Source organism: Mus pahari, chromosome 17 (genome assembly GCF_900095145.1).
Source record: "Mus pahari chromosome 17, PAHARI_EIJ_v1.1, whole genome shotgun sequence".
NCBI lineage: Eukaryota > Metazoa > Chordata > Mammalia > Rodentia > Muridae > Mus > Mus pahari.
Genome location: NC_034606.1, coordinates 32525191 through 32546013, shown reverse-complemented (window position 1 = coordinate 32546013; position 20823 = coordinate 32525191). Strand labels below are relative to the sequence as shown.

Genomic DNA, 20823 nt, shown 5'->3' with positions numbered 1-20823 from the left:
TATATATATATATATATATATATATATATATATACACATGTGCAGGTACCTGTAGAGGTCAGGAGTGGGCATAGGTCCCTCAGAACTGAGATTACATACAGCACTGCGTATGGTGTCCAGTGTGGGTTGTAGGATTCAAACCCTGATCCTCTATCAAAGCAGTAAGTGTTCTTGACCTCTGAGCCATTTCTCCAGCTACCTCTTTCTACATTCGTAAGATTTATTGTGCTTCTGTGGAAATTCTAAATCTAGTCAATTTGACAAGGAAACGTATCCATCTCACCCGGGTATACTATGCACAAAGACTGTTAGGCAATAAATAGCTCTCTGTCTGGGGTGGGCCAGCCAAGTCGAGGTAAAAATGGCGAGTCACGTGAGCTGCCAGACTTAGCTAGAGATGTCCTAGGGATCTGTGAGGCCAGCCCTGAGGATCCGGTCTGAGAATATGGAAAGAAGGCGAATGCTTCTCAGAAACCAGTCATTTGCAAAGTTGAGGAAAGGGAGGTGTGAGACCTCAGGCATTTAGGGAGCCCCTTCTGGCTGGGACCCTGAAACCAGGAACCTTCAGGAAGTCAGCACAGAACACGCCCACCTTCAGCCTTAAGGAAGAGAAGGCATGTCCTCTGGCCCAGTGTGAGGCCACCTGCAGCCACCACCACTAAGGTCAGGCAGAAGGAAGGCCTCGGCTCACTCTTCTATCAACCCAGACATCGACTAATAGACTCCAGAGTGGTCTGAGCTCAAAAATGAGATTTTTGAGGCCCAAGTCCTGGGAAGGGGATATGGAAGGGTAGGTAAACCCCCTCACTGTGATAGTGACCCAGACTGGGGTCCAGGTCAGCAAGAAACGGGACTCCCTAAAAGTCCTCAGCTAGAATATAGCAGTGACACCTTTGTGTAGGAATCAACCGTTTGAAACACAGATAGCTCCCTAGCGCCTGGCTGCCCCATACTTTGACTTTAACTACAAGGTTCTAGAATTCACCTGGAAGATTTCAACATCTCCAGTCTCCCAGGTTCCACAGCCAGCTATACTGGGGAACATCTTCAGGGAGGGAGCTAGTCACCTAGTGTCAGCAGCAGAAACTCTGAGAAGTCCTTAGCTCCCGGTTATGAGTGACACAGGAGCCTGAGCAAGCGGCTTTCCCCTCCACTGTTGAGCCCCAGGCAGGAGCTTTCCAGCTCTGACTCACTGGGCCGTGGGTTCTCCAAATGAGGGATTAAAACAGAAGTGAGGCACGGCCCTGCATGAGAACACAGAAACCCCAGGTCCTCCTCAGGGGAGGAGACTTTCAGAGCCAGCATCTGCTTCCTGGAATTTCTTGCTTAGCACAGAGTAGATGTGTCAGAAACAGGAAGGGAAGAGCAGGGCGATGTCTGGGCTTTTCATTTCCAAGTCTGAGAAAGCACCGTATTTGAGGGGAGGAGCAAGTTCAAATTCATGGTTCAGTTCCTGGGTGCGTGGATTCCGTCAAAGGCTTCGCTGCTAAGCCTCAATCCCATCACCTGTGTGTTGGTGATGAAGATAACTTATTTCCATGCACATTAGATGCCAGAAGGCTCTGCTTGTATTTTCTGTAGACCCTTAAAGAAGAGTGATCGCTCTGCCTTATGAAGCAGACCCAGCCGAAAGGTAGAATAACCTACACAGGGCCTATCACCTAGGAAAGAGAGGCTCAATATTCCCTAGGCCTGACCACAGAGACTTGCTCTAGTCAAAGCCCAGTGCACGGGGCTGCTCGGAGGCCTAACAGGTGGCAGCTGGGACCCTGAACCACAAAGTACAAAGAACAAGTTGGCCCCATCCAACCCTGGGGCCCAGTGTTATGAGGGTGACAGGCCTCTCCTGGGGGGGAGGGAGGGTGTCACTCTCACAGGCTCCAAAGGGCAGTGCATTTGTACTCCTGAACATGGGGGGAAGGGAATCGGAGGGTCAGGCAGGTGGAAACTGGAAAGTACAACCACCCGTGGAGGAGCCCCTGGGGAGCCAAAACTAGCTGCTAGCTTGCTGGATCAGCCTCACTGTTTGGCTATTTGTTGTATCTCTGGTTCTGGGACCCCTAATACGCACATGCATGCTCACTCGCACAGCACACACACACACACACACACACCCTGTGTTAGGACCACTTTCCCCAGGGCCTCAGAAAGCACTGAATAGAAAGGTGCCACCACCTGGAGGAACTGAGACAGGGTGTCCCTGGCTTGTATTCTTCAATGCCTGGTATCGTTTGGTCCTTTAAGTAACCTTGCCCTTGAGATAGACCAGCCATCTTGTTGGGCTACATTGTCCACAGGAAGCATCCGGGATTCAAGGAATAGAAACAGCCACGACTGGCGTAGTATTTACTCTCAGTGCTCTGAGCCGATCCCCTTTATGCCAGTCATTCTTCCTACATTGGAGGAACAGTGTTAAAGGAAGCAAGGATCAGAGAAGTGCAGAGCCCGGCTCACAACACACAGGAACTGTGTGGTGTGCCTTCTAAGACTGTTTTTACTCTGGTGCTGTTGGCCAGGCTCCACTGAACACTTTCCATAAGAAGATTGGGTGGCACCGAGGAGCCACTGACCGGGACAGAGCTTGACAGCAGTTTGAGGAAGGCCCTCTCTGCTCTAGAGCATGCCGGCGGCATTCCGCTGCCCTGGGTCTTCCTCTCTGGTTTCTGCTATATGAAGCCAGTGAGCGAGAACCCAGAGGCCTGGAGACGGTCTCATTACTTTTCAGTGATGAGAAGGACAAGATTTGGCCAAAAGTCATTGGGCCATGAGTCAAGGCTGCCATCAAAAGAATGTCTGGCATAGAGATAATAAACAAGCAGTTTCTGGGCCCCTCTGGGCAGGGCAGGGACAGTTGAGGCCCCAGTTGGTACTTTGTTCCTTCCTGCCTAGCCACTTGCTCGGGTTTATAAAGAGGGGAGATACGCCGAAACTCACTGGAGCCTCCGTGTCTGACACGGGGTCTGACACGGGTAAGACCCTTCCTTTCTCCCCACCACATCCAACAGTGGCCGCAAAGCAGAGACCTGCAGGTAGAAACAGCCAAGGCCTGAAGGGTGGGGATAGCTGAGGGACGGGAGATGAAGTAGACCAAAGAGGAAAGATAAAAGTGGAGATGAAGCTGCCCATGTGCTGCACAGGGTGCATGCTGACTCCCCGGGCAGCAGTGAGCCAAATGGAGATATGGTTGAAAGGGTAGAGACATAGATTTGTTTTGTTTTGTTTGGTTTGGTTTGGTTTTTCGAAACAGGGTTTCTCTGTATAGACATAGATTAAATTTCCAAACACTGCGTCCAACACTGAGAGGCTGTGTCCATAGCAAAGGAAACCATGGGGTAAGCGACTTGGGTTCTGAACCATCATCCGTTGTTGCAGGGTATTTGCTCATGTGTAAGTTGTGGAGGTTCACAGTTTAAGAAGCAGGAAACAGCTAACTGAGAAACTAAAAAGCTAAGCTTCGGGCTCTGGCCATTGTCTTCCGTCCTTTGATGTTTGTTTGTATTGTTTTGGGGCTGTGACAACAGACCAGCCAGGAAACAACTTGGTTCAGCCAGGAAACTTACTTTGGCTCATGATTTCATGGTATATGGCTTCAGGGTGCTGGGCAAGGCAGAGCAGCCAGAGTGACTTTGTCCATGGTGACAAGAGAGCACACAGCAGTGACAAAGTCAGGTGGATGAGGAGGCAAAGTTCAGGAGTCCTGGAAAGCAAGAAAAACAAACAAATGGGATCAAAACCCCACTGTAGCCCACAGAGAGACCCTGGGGCTTGTGGCAGAAGTCTGGAGAGGGACGTCATCTCCATAACAAGGTCACCGGGTTTCATCATCATTCTTTCTTCTTCCTTTCTACACAGATGTTCGGCAAACCCTGTGCCTTCCAGGAGATGCCCTTTCAGTCCCCATTCCTGGGGACAGCCTAGGAGACACAGCTCTAATTAAGGATTGTTGGAGGAGGGTGGCCAAGCAGCCTCGCATCCTACGCCAAGACCCTTTTACAGATCGTCCAGGAGTTCACCCAGGCTGAGATGAACTAACTAAACTTGATCGCTTTAGAGCTGGGTTTCACTCAAGTGTCATCAAGCCACATTCTTGGCTTTGCTTGGGGTGCAGAAGAGGTAGACCCACGCTGCTCACCAACACAGGCAAGACTGACTGCATGGCACAGACGACCCTCGTGTGCCGCCTCACGGGGATGTCGAGAACACAAACCTCGGCGTGTCTCCAACAGGCTGAAGTTTGCCCTAGCGGCGTCTGAGATCTCCCTGTGGACTCTGTTTCCTGCTGCCTGCTCCTGTGTCTCTGAGGTTTCTGCTCAGCTCCGGGAAGGGGTCTCCTCTATTCCACCCTCCCATCCACACAGAGGACCCAGCAAAGGGTGGAGGTGGTGAACATGAGGAGGAGGACCCTCAAGTACCTCACCTTCTTCCTGCTCTTCATCTTCCTCACTTCCTTTGCCCTGAACTACTCCAACACGGGAGTGCCCAGTGCCTGGTTCCCCAAGCAGATGGTCCTGGAATTCTCAGAGAACTTCCGCAGGTTCATCAAGTCACAGCCGTGCACCTGCAGACACTGCGTCAGCCAGGACAAGGTCTCATATTGGTTCGACCAGCGCTTCAACAAGACCATGCAGCCCCTACTGACAGTCCACAACGCTCTGATGGAGGAAGACACATACCGGTGGTGGCTGGTGAGCATAATAGGGTCTGGGAGCAGGGTTTGAGGGGGAGGGGGTGTCCTGGAGACCTACCAAGTATCTAACAGCATTCAGCGTATTGCCCCCCCCACCTCCACCCCTCTCTATCCCTTCACTCAGCAACTGTTTGTAGAACGTCAGAGAAAAGGCCTGCTGGTTTTCCTTTCTGCGGCTCCCATCACAAATCACTGTGGACCTGGTGGCTTAAGACATCAGTGGTGGTCACAGGTCCCCATCCTGGAGGCCAAGAGTCTTCCCCCCCACACACACTCCATGCCTCTTTCCTGCTACTGCTACTACTGCAACTGACAATTTGTGGCACCCCTTGACCCATGTCTGTAGCACCCAGTCTCTGCTCCCACATCCCAAAGTTTCCCTATGTCTCTGGTATCCTCTCATGGGAAGGGTGTATGGCCTTGGCTCTAGGTTGCACCCCAAATCCAGTCTAGTCTCACCTGCCACCAATTGCAGAACTAGATCTGAGTAGGTGGTATGAATGTGGGATTCAGGAAATACAGTGGTCTTCCGTGTCTAAGGATTAGCCTCAGTCCCTTCCTACATGCCCGAAGGTTAGCTAACGTCCTGGTCTCACACACAAAAGGTGCCCAGAGGGTACCTGTAGAGAGGATAAATGAGTTTTCTTCCCATCTCTTGTCCTGGGATGGGGCTAGCAGTCACCTGTGCCTTCACATTCAGTAGCTGGGTTTGGTGACCAGGGAGCCAGCCTGCTCAGCTAGAGGCAGTGGAGCCAAGCTGGCCATTCCCTCTGTCCACTCCCTCCAGAGGCTCCAGCGGGAGAGGAAACCCAACAACCTGAGCGACACCATCAAGGAGCTGTTTCGCCTGGTGCCTGGGAATGTGGATCCCATGTTGAACAAGAGGCTGGTGGGCTGCCGACGCTGTGCAGTTGTGGGAAATTCTGGTAACCTGAAGGACTCCTCGTACGGGGCTGAGATCGACAGCCATGACTTTGTGCTGAGGTGAGCACTGGACCCGAGCCCACAGTTTCTCACAAGTGTGTGAAACCCCTTGGCTGAGCTCAGAGGGGCAAGTTACAAGGCCTGCGGCCCTCTGGGTCTTAGTCTCTTCATCTTTTCCTAGCAAGGTGGACTATAATAAAGAGGGTTTTGCTAGAGATTTTCAATGGGCTGGGGGACTTGGTACCTAAGATCTATTGAGTGACATTTGAAGTCTGATTCTATGACTCAGATCTGACCTCAGCTTTCAATCTAGACCCTGAACCAGAAGTGTTTAATGCGAGCTTTGCTTCCTCTGTCCCAAGTGAAATTGGCATCTCAGATAAAAGTACCATACCTCCCTTGACTTTATAGGAATCCGTACTCAGAATTGTTCTGGGACAGAGAACATAGTTAGAGGTGGGACTCAGTACCTGCCCCCCCTCCCCAGGTACCTTCTAGAATCTAGAACAATGTTATTTCTGTGTCTTTGGTTTCATGTCCATAGGCCCCTTTCCTGGCTCTCAGTGTGCCTAGTATCCTGTGGGAATGGCCATGATGAGAGGCAGAGTCAGGCTCAGGGTTGGGAAGACACGAGTTCAAAGCTATCGTTTGGTAGACAGCTTATCTGAGCTCTGGATATCGGGAAAAGGTGCACCTACTAGGTTATCCATGACACAGATGGTCAATGATAGGAGAGCAAGACCCACCCAACTGCTTTTATAAATAGATGACTAAATGCCTTGGCCTCTGTTTTTCTGAATTAGGGATGCATGCTAGGCAAGCTTTCTTCCTCTGGCCTGGTGACTTCCCACACCACAGGCTGGCCTTGAAATGACCATCCTCTAGCCTGAGCCTCCCAACTAGCTGGGATTTCAAACCAGCTCTTCCAGGCCTGTCTGGCCTATGTCTACAAGGTTCCCATTGTACACATGGAGAAACTGAAGCCCGGGGAACAAGGGATTCACCTGCAGTTACCGCACAGGTGACTCCAACCCCAGCATCCTTGCCACGTGCCCTATTTTTTTCTCCCCTCCCAGGATGAACAAGGCACCCACAGTGGGCTTTGAGGCAGATGTTGGAAGTCGGACCACCCACCATCTCGTGTATCCTGAGAGCTTCCGGGAGCTGGGAGAGAATGTCAACATGGTCCTGGTCCCCTTCAAGACCATCGACCTGCAGTGGGTGATCAGTGCCACCACCACAGGCACCATCACTCAGTGAGTTCCTCTAGTGTCTGCCCTATGTCCATCTGTCTCCTACCACATCTCCCTCCTGCCAGGCTGTTCCATAAGTTTCCTCTTCCCGTGCCTCCTGGTACATCTGTGACAGGTCCTCCCTGACTGCTCCCCTCACCGCCTAGCATCATCGATACTCCAAACTTCGTGTTATGGTTTGCTTCCCTCGAACTCTGGAATCTCTTGGATGAACCCCAGGAAAGGACTCAACATGTGGCAGCTCCCTGCTGCTCCTCAGTGCTGGGGGGGGGGGCTTTGCAGCATAGAACAGGCAGGAGCTGCTGAGTGCATACTTTGTGGCTAAGTCAACGATTGGCTCTCCGACAGTAAGTGCTGCCATCTGCTCCCCAGGCATGGTGCCTATCATTTGAAACTTAGCATCTCTCATTTGATCCTCCCAGCAGTGCTTCTCATTAGCTCTGGCCTCCAGAGAGCAGCCATGACGGGGGGGGGGGCAAACCATTTGCCCAACAGTGAACTTGACCCAGAGCCCATGCAACCATCTGGGTCTAATTCCTCGGTCCCTGACTTTTCACAAAGGGGAGAGGCTTCCATTCCCAGATGTCCTACATAACTCCTACTCCTAGGCCTGGTCTCCCAGGAGCAGGGCCAGAGTCAAGAACTGCGGGTTCCAAGAACTCCGTGCCTCCAAGGTACAGAGTGCAAGGGAAGGGCTCAGCAAGAGGTTGGGCCAGATGGGTGGCTCAAGATTCTCCCCTGATACTCTACCGCACAGAGAGCCTAAATTGCACCAGTTATATTCCATGTGGTAGTGGATTTTAAACCTTGATGCTGCAGCCTCTGTCCGCTTGCATAAGCTAGAGACAGCCATAGGTCACCCCTGTCAGCTCCCCAGCATCGGCCTGAGCCCCACTACTGAGCACAGATGTTCTTGATTCTGGAAAATGGAGACAAATATCCCTAGGCCTCTGAAAGGCTGTGCTTGTAGCAAGTCTCCATTCTGGCCCATCTAGCCATAGAACATTCTCTCTCTCTCTCTCTCTCTCTCTCTCTCTCTCTCTCTCTCTCTCTCTCTCTCTCTCTCAGATATTTTCTTTATTTACATTTCAAATGTTTTCCCCCTTCCAGGTCTCCAATTCAGAAACCCCCTATCCAATCCCCACCCACCCCCTTGCCTCTATGAGGGTGCTCCCCCACCCACCCACTCCCATCCTCCTGCCCTGGCATTCCCCAACACTGGGGCATTGAATACTCTCAGGCCTGAAGGCCTCTCCTCCCACTGATGTCCAACAAGGCCATCTACCACATATGTGGCCAGTGCCATGGGTTGCTCCATGTGTACTCTTTGGTTGGTGGTCCAGTCCCCGGGAGCTCCAGGGGGTCTGTTGCTCCCTCCATGGGGCTGCCAACCCCCTCAGTCCCTTCTCCAATCGGGGACTCCCAAGCTCAGTCCAATGGTTGGCATAGAACATTCTCAAACCATCCAGGGTAACCCGCCCACCCCCNCCCCCACCCCACCCCCGCCGCCGCCATGGTTCTGCTGGAGAAGGAGCTATGCTGGGGCAGGAAAATTGCTTCTGGAGGCCTAAGCTTCTCTACCCACACCACCCTGGCTATGTCACTCTCCACACTAAATAACTCCTCTTTCCCATCTGCAGCACCTACGTCCCTGTGCCCCCGAAAATCAAAGTGAAACAAGAGAAGGTAAGAGGCAGCTTGGGACCTTCCTACTCTGCCCTGATTTCTTTTCCGAGATTTGGTGCTACGATGGTGCCCTGAGCTACACAGAGAGCCCAGGCCCTGACCTGGTACAGTTGCTGACACAGGTGGAGCTTTGCTGCCAAGGACGGGTCTTCAAAGTGCATCTCAAGAATAGCAGTACCACCTGGGAACTTGGCACAAACATGACCCTCTGGGAGTACCCAGACCTACTACAGCCAACCCAGGGTCATGCTAGGACTAGATGAAGTAAGTCCCCATGTGCCTGCAGCAAGCATGCTGTCCTTGGCCTTGGGCACCACCATCGCAGAAAGAAGCCACGGGCGTCTTATAGAGTGGATCTCTCTGCTAGGACCCCAATACCCTGAAGCAAGGCTGAGAAACGAAGAGCCCTCCAGAGACCTGCCTAAACCCTTTGCTGCTCCCAAAGTCCCCTTCGCTGTCCCCAAGGCGGCCACGGGGGGGTTGAAACCAAGGCCATCCCTGTCACAGGGAGACCTCCCTGGATGTGTAACACTGAACATGCTGCTTGGCCTCTCTGAGCCTTAGTGACTTCAATAGCAGGAGAGGAAAGCCTTGCATAGAGTTTGCCATAGTCAGAGTTTCCAGTCAGTGCCAAGCAGAACAGGTGGCCCATGGGTACCTTTTTTTAATGCAGCATGACACTGCCATGATCCTTCACACTACTTGAAACACTTCTGGAATCTTGGGTCATACTCCCTGTTCCCATAGGATTTTTATTTCAGTACCACTGTCCATTCAAGGCTTCCTCCAGTGCTATGAAGCTCTTCTGTGCTGATTCTTGCCTGTGGCTCACATCACTCATATAGTATCGCTATAGATGTCGGCAAGATAGCTATAGTGTCCCCAGCACTAAATCCATAAATGCAAAGGTGTTTGTTAGAACCCTTCATGACCATATGTTTAGGGTCACAGCAGTGTGGCACCCACTAGATGCTATGTGTCTGTTGCTGGCTGTACTCACCCAGTCTATTTGCCCTGCAGATCCTGATCTACCACCCAGCCTTCATCAAGTATGTCTTTGACAACTGGCTTCAGGGCCATGGGCGGTATCCATCGACTGGCATCCTCTCCATCATCTTCTCCATTCATATCTGTGATGAGGTATGTTACCCCACCTTCCTGCAGGAACAAGGGCTATCACCTCATGTTTCCAGGGGAGTCCAGTGTAGGGGAGAGGGAAGAAGACAGGTTCCAACCACATCTCCCCATGGGTCCCTGGCACCTTTCTCACCAGGCATGTGTAAGAGTGACAACAGTATGATATCATTCTCAAGAATTTCAGACTCATTCCAGTGAAGGGCGGCTAAGCTCTGATTCAGCTCAAAATGAAGAAGCAGATTCTAAATAGCACAGACCAGGAGAGCTACAAAGGCCATAGTTGCCAGCCCCAGCTTGCTTGTTAGAGCCACCCAGGGATCCACACCCTGACCCATACACATAGCTAGGAAGCCAACCAGGTCCATGGGGCTTCCACTACCCACCAACTGTGAGAACCAGAGTGGGACTTCAAAGACATGGCTCCCATCTCTTATCTCCAGTCCCACCCAGAGATCCCTGCTGCAAGGCAGGTCTGTGCTGAGAGACCAAATGCCACTGAACCGCACTGTCCCACCTCTGTTATGCACACCCCTCTCTAGCTCTAGTCTCTCCTCCACCTTGCAGCTAGATGCTGTGCCCTTCATTTAATGCTCATCTGAGTGACTCCATACTCGTCACTATCTATTTACTAAGACCCAACTCAAATGTCCCCTCTTGGAAAGGACCTCCTATCTCCTTGGGTCTATGGCCTCACCTTGGTGCCCTAGGGGGCCCTGAATTTAACCCCTGACTCTTGAAGTGACATTCTTTCCATGAATTCCATAAGTTGAAAGGATTGAGACTTGATGGGTGTGTCCCTGATGTCCCCAGGAACCCGATGTGCCTGCTAAGTAGCAACTAAAGAAAGTAACCCTGCCAGCATTTTGACGTGCCATCCCAATGTTAGGTGCACAATAAGTAGTCATTTGTGTTGTGCAAAGGCCCCAGCATCAGACATTGGCCTGGGAAGGAAGGGTTTAGAACCTGCCACCTACCTCCAGTGGTCATGTGTCTCGGTCTCCGTGCCAGATGAGGAAATGAGGTTCTGAAATGACCTGATCTGTCAAGAGTCAGCTTGGATGACGGATAATTTGCCTGCCTTCCAAGCCCCTTTCCCTACCTTCTCTCTTAAGACTCCTAAGGGCTCCAGTAGAGGCCCTGCCCACCTTAGGACCACCCATGTGACATCACCCCAAATTGCCTTTGGGCTGGAGTTGGATTTAGGCTTGACTTGGCTGGACTTGGCTTTCTAAAGAAAGTTTCTATGAATCATTAATATTTAACATAAAATTTCAAGGGCAAACACAGACTGTCTTTCCTATTTCCCCCACCCCACAACCATGGTCTTGCTCTATGGATCTCACCTTAGCTCTGCCCCACAGGTGGACTTATATGGCTTTGGGGCAGACAGCAAAGGAAATTGGCACCATTACTGGGAGAACAACCCATCAGCGGGTGCATTCCGAAAGACGGGGGTTCATGATGGCGACTTCGAGTACAACGTCACAAATACCCTGGCAGCCATCAACAAAATCCGCATCTTCAAGGGGAGATGATGCTGCGACATCCATTAAGGATGGACACAACAAATCAGACCTCTCAATTTGCAGGCCCAGCACCTCCCTGGAGCCGGTGTGTTCCCGAAGCTTCCAGGGCTGACCTCGGGGTGTTCCCAGGCTTTCTGGCAACCTCTTGCACCCTCATGTTGTTATCATCTACTTAGCAAAGTTGTCCAAGTCTCCCAGGATACAGAGCCAGGCTCAGGCCTGTCTATGGTGGGAGCACTTTCCCACCGCTGTCCCCTAGCTGGGGAAAAGTGAGCCAATACGAGGAAAAGTCTAGCCTCCAAACAATGGTTATTTTGTCTTCTGGATTGGATTGGAGGGAGGGGATGGGGGAAAATAAATCCTGAAGATTCTTGTGTTCGAAAGAGTGAACATTTCCCAGAAGTCATTTAGAGGCTGCCACTGAACTGTGGGCCTCGTGCTCAACTCAGACTCTGGCTGGGAATGTTTGGGACTGTCATCTGCAGAGCCACACTGGGCTACACCAGCAGAGGGGCAAGATACTGTTCTCCTTTGCATGAAGCCTAACCTGTCACTGGATATGACATTCCCATTGTCCCTTTCTTCAATAAGGTCACCGGTGATGGCTAGGCAAAGCTTCTGACTCCAGAGGTCTTCCAGGGAAACCTGGCCATGTATGGCTGACAGGAGTGAAACCCAGGTCACTATTCTGCGTGATTCCCCCTCCATAGCGATGCTAATGGCCAGAACAGGTCTGACTACTTCCACGTGCCTTTGAACTTGAGAAAAAAGTGCATGCATTGGCTAATAGGAAGCAAAACCCCCAATTGGAGAAAGGAGACCTCCACCAGCACCTCGCTTTGCTGCATAGCTCAAAATCTCTTTTCAAATGATATTCCGCACCACCCAGAATATGCCAGGCGGGGGGATGGGTCCTCACTTCTATTTCCTCAGACTGCTGGGTTCAGGACCACTAACAACCAGCATCCTCCCATGGGTCCTGAACACTGAGCCAAGTCCCCAGCAGCCACCTTCCCGGACTCGTTTGAGGTCGCACTGGGGACACTCTAGAACCACAACTGAAATGCATGTACCTCTTCTTCGTTCCGTCTGTTCTCCCCCTCCTTCCTCTATAGAAATCCTGATTATTTATTAATTTGTTAATTCAGCTGACCCTGTGCACACTCTTCCCCACAGCTGATCGCAGTGTGTTTTGTTGCTTTACCTGGCAAGTGGGAGCAGGAGCAGAAGAGAGAGCATCCTGGATGTATACGTTGAGACATCTGGACTTGGGGCTTGCTGGCGGGCCAATCCTGTGGCGCCGACAATCCTTTGTAAAATCCATGTCACCTCCCTTTCTGGTACAAGTGACTTGCCCTCTTCCTCATTGCAGCAGGGAGGAGAACAGGCACTTGGAGGTCATTGAACACCTCCTTACAGATGTTCAATAAGAGAAACCTCTGTTTCTCTTGAAAAAATAGTCCCTAAAGACCACCACAACTTCATCAAGGCAGATTATGACAGAGATATCTTGAGGGTTGGAACAGACCCCCTAAAACAGTGATAGGATGGGGAGACCAGTAACAATCTAGGTCCGTGATGGTCTAAAGGTCTAGAGATCATAGAAAGATGCAGATGGTGCTGCAGTCTCTACCGAGGCCACATGGGTCTGCTAGAGACCCACCACACCTCCTGGGAATGTGGCCTCCCTGTCAGAGGTGGAAAGGACCACAGTGGAGATCGAGAACCCAGAGGGTGGCTTCCCCTGTGCCCATCAAAGAAGCTCCTGACATGCAGGGTGGGGGAGGCCCTAGCTAACCCCGCCCAGAGGATAAAGCGACAGCTGTGTATGCCCTCAGGAACTGGCAGCTGGAGCCACGGGTTCCATCATAGCCAGGTGGCTATGAGTTGAGAAAGATTGGCTCTAGGCAGCTCAGCCATGAAGGCCTGGATAGCTGATTTTCAGATAGCATCAGCTCTCCTCTTTGTCATCCTCCCCTGGGCCGCAGGTATTACCTAATACATCTGAAAAGCACCGGAGGGTGAAGAGAGAAAGCAGAAGCCAGCAGAGTAGAGCCCCTTGCCTTCAGCCTCAGAGTATAGTAAACGCGTCATGAGCCAGGCCCCGCCTGGAGCCTGCTTCCACCTGCTGAACCCCATCTTGACCTTCCTAACCTCTCTGCTCACTTAGCTTTTACCCTGGCTCTGCCTGCCCAGGGTCTACCCCACCCTTTCTCCAGAGCCTAATATGGATCTTGCACACCCTACCGGGTAAACATGGATAGCTCTTGCTGCCCCCACCTCCTTGCACAATCACTTTAACCATTTCCCAATTACCTGATCTGGACTTTGCTCAACCCACCCTAGTCGGTAGACGTGGGTCCCTCCTGCACCTCTAGGTACAATCACTTTAGCCCTTTCCAAAGTCTGCTTCAGAGCCAAAGTTTTCCAAGCACTTTCTGCCCAAAAGCTCTTCCTTGCCTCCTGTGGCCCAGCATTGCCTGTTTAAACTTTGCTTTCTCCTGCCCACATCTTGTAATCCTCCTGATTGATCTGAATGCATTTCCAATGATGTCGGCGAGTCTGCCTTCCTCAGCCTCAGCTCCGTTTTATTTATTGTTGAATATTTCCAATGATTCAAATCAAAGTGAATTAAAAAAGAGCTATTTTATTGTTTGGGTGCGTTCAGAGTTCTGCTTTGGTGCAGTTTCTCTTCGAGGGTTCTGCTCAGTCCTGAAATGGTTGGATGCATCATCTCCTAGGGTCTCCTGGGATGTTGCCCTCCTCCCCATTGGAAGGGGACTCTGGAGACAGAGTGGAGCCATTCCCTGAGGTGGGACTGTTGTGAGTTACCTAACCTCTGCTCTCGTCCATCCCATGAACTTGACATTGTCAATCTTCAAGAGGGGCCTGAGATCAGAAACAAAACATCCCAGGAGGTCCAAGTGGGCAGGGCCAGTGGCTCTGATGTGTGCTTGGCTGAGGCCCAGTGTACACAGAGGAGATAGCCACACCCCAAGGAGGAACACAGGCCAGGTCTGAATGGCACAAGCACTCTTCCTTGGATTTTTAAAGAACTATTTCTAGAAGCCTTAGAATGGAACTTTGCCATGTGAAGTTGGTGTGTGCCTGTGACCCCCCTCCCTGACAATTGGTGCAGTGCTTTACAGTTTATATGCCACCACGATTGCCCTTGCTGGTCCAAGACAACCTGTACAGGTATGGCCCTAGAGCCAGGCAGTGTGGGGGCCACTGCCTAGCTGTGTGAGCCTGAGCAGTTGCAGTGTCTGACCTCCATGGTAAAGCTGGGCTGGTGACATACCCGAGTATACACACACGCATTAAGCACTGAGTTAGTTAATACAGGTAATGGGCTTAGCAGGGAACGCAGCACTGGGCAGAGGCACTTCAGCAACACCAGGAAGGGTGGTCAGGCTCCATCCCTGTCTGATTTTATCCTTGCTCCCTGTGTCTCCGTCCCTGCCCCCTGTCCTCAGTGATAGGCTTCACCATGCATCTTCTCCAGGAAGCTTCCTCATTCTAGAATTCCTTTTCTTCCATCACATCTGTTTCTTCCCTAGAGGTCATGATCACTCATTATCAAAGCACATGCACAATATACATGCAAACTTCAGACACACACATAACCTACGTGAACACGCACAACACAAAGAGACAATACACACAACACAGTACACATACACGGTGCACACAGACACAACACACACCACATATGCATATGATGTGTGTATATATAAAACATAAATGTACATATAACATATCACACATATGCACATACACTCAGTCAACACAGACCTCACACATAAAATACATAAACACACATCGTAACACAGCATGCACACTACACATACAGAGTACTTCAAAACCACCATGCACAACACAGCATCACACAACACACACATCATTATACCATACCAAAACACCACACACATACACTCCAGACCCTATTGCACAACTGAAACCATAAGCCACTCTGTCAGTTGCTCCACAGCCAAGCAGCCACATGGTGGCAGCATGCTGTAGACCGTCTCTGAGGAACCATGCCTGGCTTCCTGCCTTTGTCCCCTGTACATCTCTTTTCTTGTGCCTGGTCTCAGACCTGAGTTCCTGGAATGCACATTAGCTGGAAAGCACTAGGGGTTTCCTGGCACCTCCTGCATATAGTGGCCTTAAACAGCACCCAGCCCTCGGGACATCCCATCTGACCACAATGTCTTGGAGAATGCAGAGGGTCCTCCAGGTTGTTCCTGTGTTTGATATAAGGTGTTTCGGCATCAGTGGATTTTGAAATCATCAAAGAACTAAAGTAAGTCCCCTGATACACGGGTATGACTGTGTCCTCAGAGGCCCATCCCTTTCTACGTGGTGGTGGACTTTAGAGGCCCAGCACCCCTGCTCTGGGAGAGCTAAGCAGGGGCTGCTGGGGAAGAATTGGCTTCTGCTTCAGCCTCACTTAACTCACCACAGGTACCTCTGAGGATGCAGTTCAGATACTCCTACCCCACCATAGCTATTTCTCCTCACTTCCCTACCCCTCAGATCCTACCCGGAGACTGTCCAGGGCCTGAACCAGAAAGTATAATGAATCCTCTTCCACGTGCATTTCTAAGTTAAGTCATCCTAATTCTCAGTCACCCTCACACAGAGACTGGCTGTTCCTGGTTCTCACATCTAGAATTTTTCAAGCTTTCAGCTTCAGTACTGCAGACTAAGATGTACAGACACACACACACACACGTGCACAGACACACATGTACACACATATACATACACACACACATATACACGATGCACACACTCACATGCATACACACACTCACACGTATACACACACATACAAACAATACACACACTCACATACATGCACACACTCACGCATATATACACACACGCATGCCCACAATACACACACACTCACATATACATACACATACACACAATACATACACACAATACATACACACACACGAAACTAAATGAACCCTTCAAATGGTCAGGATGACAAAAGGGGCCATCCAGAGCTCCCTGCAGTGCTAAGCCTTATACTCTACAGCAGAAGAGAACATACTTAGCTTCCACTGTTTGCTGATTTAGCTTCTCCATCACTTCAACTGGGCCCTGAAGCAGGGTCTAGGATTTATGTCTGAGCTGGTTGGTCCCAGGAGTGGGACCTGGTCAGATAAGTCTGGATCTGCTGACAAGTGAAGGAGTGATCTGAGGAGAGACAACTGTGCAAGAAATAGAAGAAAGAGCTAGAGAAGCCACCAGTCCCCAGGGATATACATGAGCGCAGTGGGACATGGAGGACCACGGTACAAAAGTTCAAGCTGAGTCAAACCACATCGACCCACCTCGGTTCACCAGCACAGGGGAACACAGGCAGCCAGGAGGTGGTATCAGGCTACTGAGGCCGAGCAGTTGGGTTGAATATGGCACAAAGATAGTACCAGAATCTCTCGGGGGGGGGGGGGGAGAATGATGGTGGAGTCCTTTTCTGGATGGTGCCATTGGACAACAAAAAGAATGGGAAAGTGACAAAGGTCAGGGCTGTGGGTGCTCTGGACACTGCAGGTGTGGGCCACAGTCAGGGAGTCAAGCCATTTCTCTCAGGTCCTCATCCACTTAGGACAGGTGTACTCCTGGCCCATGGCAGACCTAAAACAAAAGATCTTGGTGTCTGCTTTGAGATCTCAGGTCAGGGTTCCATGAATACTACTGAAATGGAAAGTTCCATGAGCTGAGGGTTTCTCAGCCTCAAGCTCCTCTCGTGGCCTCCTTGGCTGCCTCCACTCTTCCTCCATACTTCCCAGCATTTGGACTAGCTTTGTGGAAGCATTGTCCCAAGCAAGGAGCTCAAGTTGATCTGGGTCTACCCATGGATGAAGGGTTTCTTCCCTGCATGAGGAGCGCTGGTTGGAACAAGGGTACCCATGGGACCTGGGAATCGGTGGTCAAAGCCTGCATCCAGACATGGGCCTCTATAGAGTAAAAGGGATACCACAGTTTGTGCCATGAGAAAATGCCGGCTTAATATATTCTTCATCTAACACAGGAACATCAAGGGCAATGGGCACTGCAGATGACTGTGGGCAAGAATAGGACTCTGCCAGGAGAAGGTTGGAATCCATGGTGACAGACAGATAACCAGACAGCAGTAACACTCTTTTTTTCTTTTTTTTTAAAAAAAAAAGCGCATTGCTTTTGGCCTTGTGTGTATTAATTTGATGAGGCATAGCAACTTGAGGGTGAGAAGGAGACTCAGGCAGACTTGTAGTGCGTCAGAGGGTGGAGCTAGCAAACACATCAAAAGTGAGGTCTGGGTCACTGAGTCCTGAACACTGATCATGACATATGGCACCTGCGGGATGGGAACTCTACATGGTGTTCCTAGCACAAGAATTCTAGACATGAGCCCTACCTACTACACAGTGGTTTGAGCCAGGAAAGCAGAATCAGCCCAGGACTGCCCAGTTTCTTCTGAGCCCTTGGCTTACGGTGCTAGCCAGAGTGTTCAGTGGTGGTGGCCACCAGAGGGTGCAACAGAGCCACCTTAGTCAAGATCTCATGTCCGATTGTGTTTAGCTGATGAGCGGTAGCTTCGGGAGAAATGGCACACACCTGTGAACAAAGTCAGATGTTCAGAGGACTTTGCCTTAGACACAGCAAGCCCAACACCTTTCCGATAAGCTCCGATGTCTCTGTCCCTCAACTGAGTAAAACAGGTCTGGGTCCAGAAGGGAACAGCCAAAGTCCCCAGCCAGTGTGGACAGGATAATAAATGTTCTCTTCCCATGGTTCACATGAAACCCAGGTCCACTGGAACCCCAGGACCTAAAACTTGTTCTTGGTTATCTATTATTTCTGAACTGTATGCCTATGAGAGAGCTTGATCTGAATCATGGCTCATTAATCTGTAAAAGGGTATTAAATGACATGGTAGACATGAAGCATTGTGCCAGCCATTTTCTGAGATTTTCTATGTGCCTAACATGTATCATGTTCCTCCCTGAATTCTCCCAAGAGACTGAGATGGCAGTGATATCCACACAGTACCTATGACTATAATGCCATTTGCCTGTGGTCACCCTGTTCATAACTCCTCAGTCAAGAACAAAGACCAGAGCTGATTGTTTATCTGTCAGGCCAGGCTGGAATAGGCTAATGCTGCAAAAACAAATAAGCTTCAAGTCCCACTAATGAAGAACAAGGCTAGTTTCTTTTAGGAGCAATTTCGGGGATTTGGGGCTTTCCTTCATATGGTGACCCAGCCTGTCATGAAAGACATTACCAACTTCACCTCCTTCAGCACATAGCCTTCAAGGTCACTGCACAGGAAGCTGGCAATGGCTCAAAAGCTCTCAAATGTCTCCAGTTAGATCTGATACCCACCACTTCCATGTTAGGTCCATTGACCAGCAGGAGTTTCATTGCCCAAACAACATCGTAATGGGAAAATGAATGGTGGGATAGAAGTCCCAAAATCCTCGAGGGCAAAAGGCCACCTCTGCCAAAAATCTCTCCTTGATGTCAGAGATCCTGTCCTAGTCTTAGAGCCAATTCGTGACAGCTCACCAGGTCTGCTCTGGTCAACCCTGCGTTAAATCTGACCAGAAATCTTAAAAGATGCAAGCAGTAGGGTGGGCCATGCCAGTGGACGGGATGCCCAGTATCAGAGAATAGAGAATGAGGCTGTTCACCCTAGTTGCAGTTGTGTACAAGCAAAGGCAGAGAGGACTTGGTGGAGATGCTGAGTGGTACCTTGAACATCAGGGAGAATACAATGGAAAGATTGCAGATTGGCCAAAAATCCAAGCTATGCCCATTCCCAGGGTCTTCAGGGTGGTTGCTTCCATGTACTGACTTTAGTTCCTGAAGTACACACTGGAAGGCTTGAGGAAGATCTTCGTATCTCAAGGTTCCATCCAACCCTGTCATTCCACTCCCAGAGGTCCTGGAAAGGCAGAGACACTAGAAATGATTTTCCATCTGAATGCCCAGCATCTAGCAAAGTACCAGGTACCTGGTTGGCAGGTGAATCAGAATCATGTTGGTTGCCATTAATACTCTGGATAGATAGGATGGATGTTAGCCTGTATTGAGAGCATAAAACATTCCAGCCAGGTCTCCTTCTACATCTACATCATAGAGCCTTCCCAGCTGAAGGGCCAGAAGCCCTCTTGTACTCCCCATGGCTTGCCTCTGTCCTTGTTTACATCCTTCTAGAACACCTTGCAGGTCCCTCATCTCACAACACTACATTCATGTACCTAGACTGACCAAGACTCCTCTCTCCTCCTACTTCACACAAACTGGCAACACTGCTCTTGACCCAGGGAGACAAACTCTCCTCACTTAGGGCTCCATATGCTTCCACCTTCTAATATGTGTTCTAGAATGCTTATTCTCTTCAACTCCACGGACCCTAACCACGCACCTCCTCCCTTCACTGTCTGTCTGTGATTCTCCGATACAAGAACAGGTTTGCCCAGAGCTCAAAGAAGAGACCTGAGAAGTCTCACCATGTCACCTCCTCCCTTTGCCTATCCAACGTCAGCCCGGACCTTCTGCCACTAAAAGAGACACGGTTCATAACCACACTTCCCACGGCCCTATTCCCTCTGCATGTATTCAGGATATTTCTATCTTCCAGTCAGACAATATAGAAGCCAACTCATCACCAATCGTTTTCTCTGCTACCTGTCCTGGCACTCACCCATCTGCATGCTGTATACAGACAGTTGATCTAAAACACAAGCCAGTGTACATCAGTCATTTGCAGCCGCAGCTATCCTACAGAGCATCTGCTCACTGACCAGGTTTCAGCTCACAGGCTTTTGTACACATGGGATCCAGGATGTCTCTACCTTCTCTCATATTTCTTGACCAATCACATGTATGCAGAAGACAGGAGTACTACAGGGCTGGGTTTCTTCATACCCCATGCACATTTAAGATCTAGTTCCTATCATGTCCTCTAACACCCAGTGAAGAATATCAAAAACAGCCTTAGATTCTTTGATATTCCTCCTCTTAAGTTTCCCCCTCACTGTTAAAAAAAAAAAATATGACAGGAATCATTGTGCTACTTAAATCAGCTCTCCAAACTGTGGAAGTTTCAGATTCCTGGTTCCATCACTTTCAGACACACCACACTGAAGGAAACACTAGCGCCTGCTGAGACTGTGGTGTAGACAGGAATCCTGGGTAAAAACAACTTGGCAACCACATGAACATGAGAGGGTATTCTGCACACACACACACACACACACACACACACACACACCGATAACTGCCCTAGTTTGTATCATGTAGAGCAGAGAAGAACCTTCCCCACTCAGACTTGCCTCATGTATAAGCTTCTGAGCTGGGGGAAGTGAGAGCCCTGTGTTTTGGGGAAGTCTTTTACATAGCAGTAAAAAGAGATGGCTAAGGTTAAAGTTAAATGTGAGAAAGGACCCTTCTCCCACCATGAATCGTAGCAGGGTACTCTGTCTCCACTCCATCAGTGCATCATGGCGACCATTCTAACCCCATGCATAAACCTTCCCTGTGTTTCACAACAAGCCAAGAAAAAGCCACAGCAAATGCACTCCTGTGGGTGAGAATGTAA

The 20823-nt window shown here is 50.2% G+C and overlaps 1 protein-coding gene across 2 annotated transcripts in view; it reads left to right on the top strand.

The window, feature by feature from the left end:
* Window positions 1-13868, top strand: part of St3gal1 (ST3 beta-galactoside alpha-2,3-sialyltransferase 1) — a 73984-nt gene extending 60116 nt beyond the window's left edge. For both annotated transcript variants that reach the window (XM_021216988.2, XM_029547922.1), the window contains exons 4-9: window positions 3853-4685; window positions 5475-5671; window positions 6688-6867; window positions 8505-8550; window positions 9571-9690; window positions 11049-13868. In XM_021216988.2, coding sequence (XP_021072647.1) covers window positions 4389-4685; window positions 5475-5671; window positions 6688-6867; window positions 8505-8550; window positions 9571-9690; window positions 11049-11222 — 1014 coding nt within the window. In that variant the 5' untranslated portion in view covers window positions 3853-4388 and the 3' untranslated portion in view covers window positions 11223-13868. The remainder of the gene's footprint in view (window positions 1-3852; window positions 4686-5474; window positions 5672-6687; window positions 6868-8504; window positions 8551-9570; window positions 9691-11048) is intronic.
* Window positions 13869-20823: the final 6955 nt, after the last annotated feature.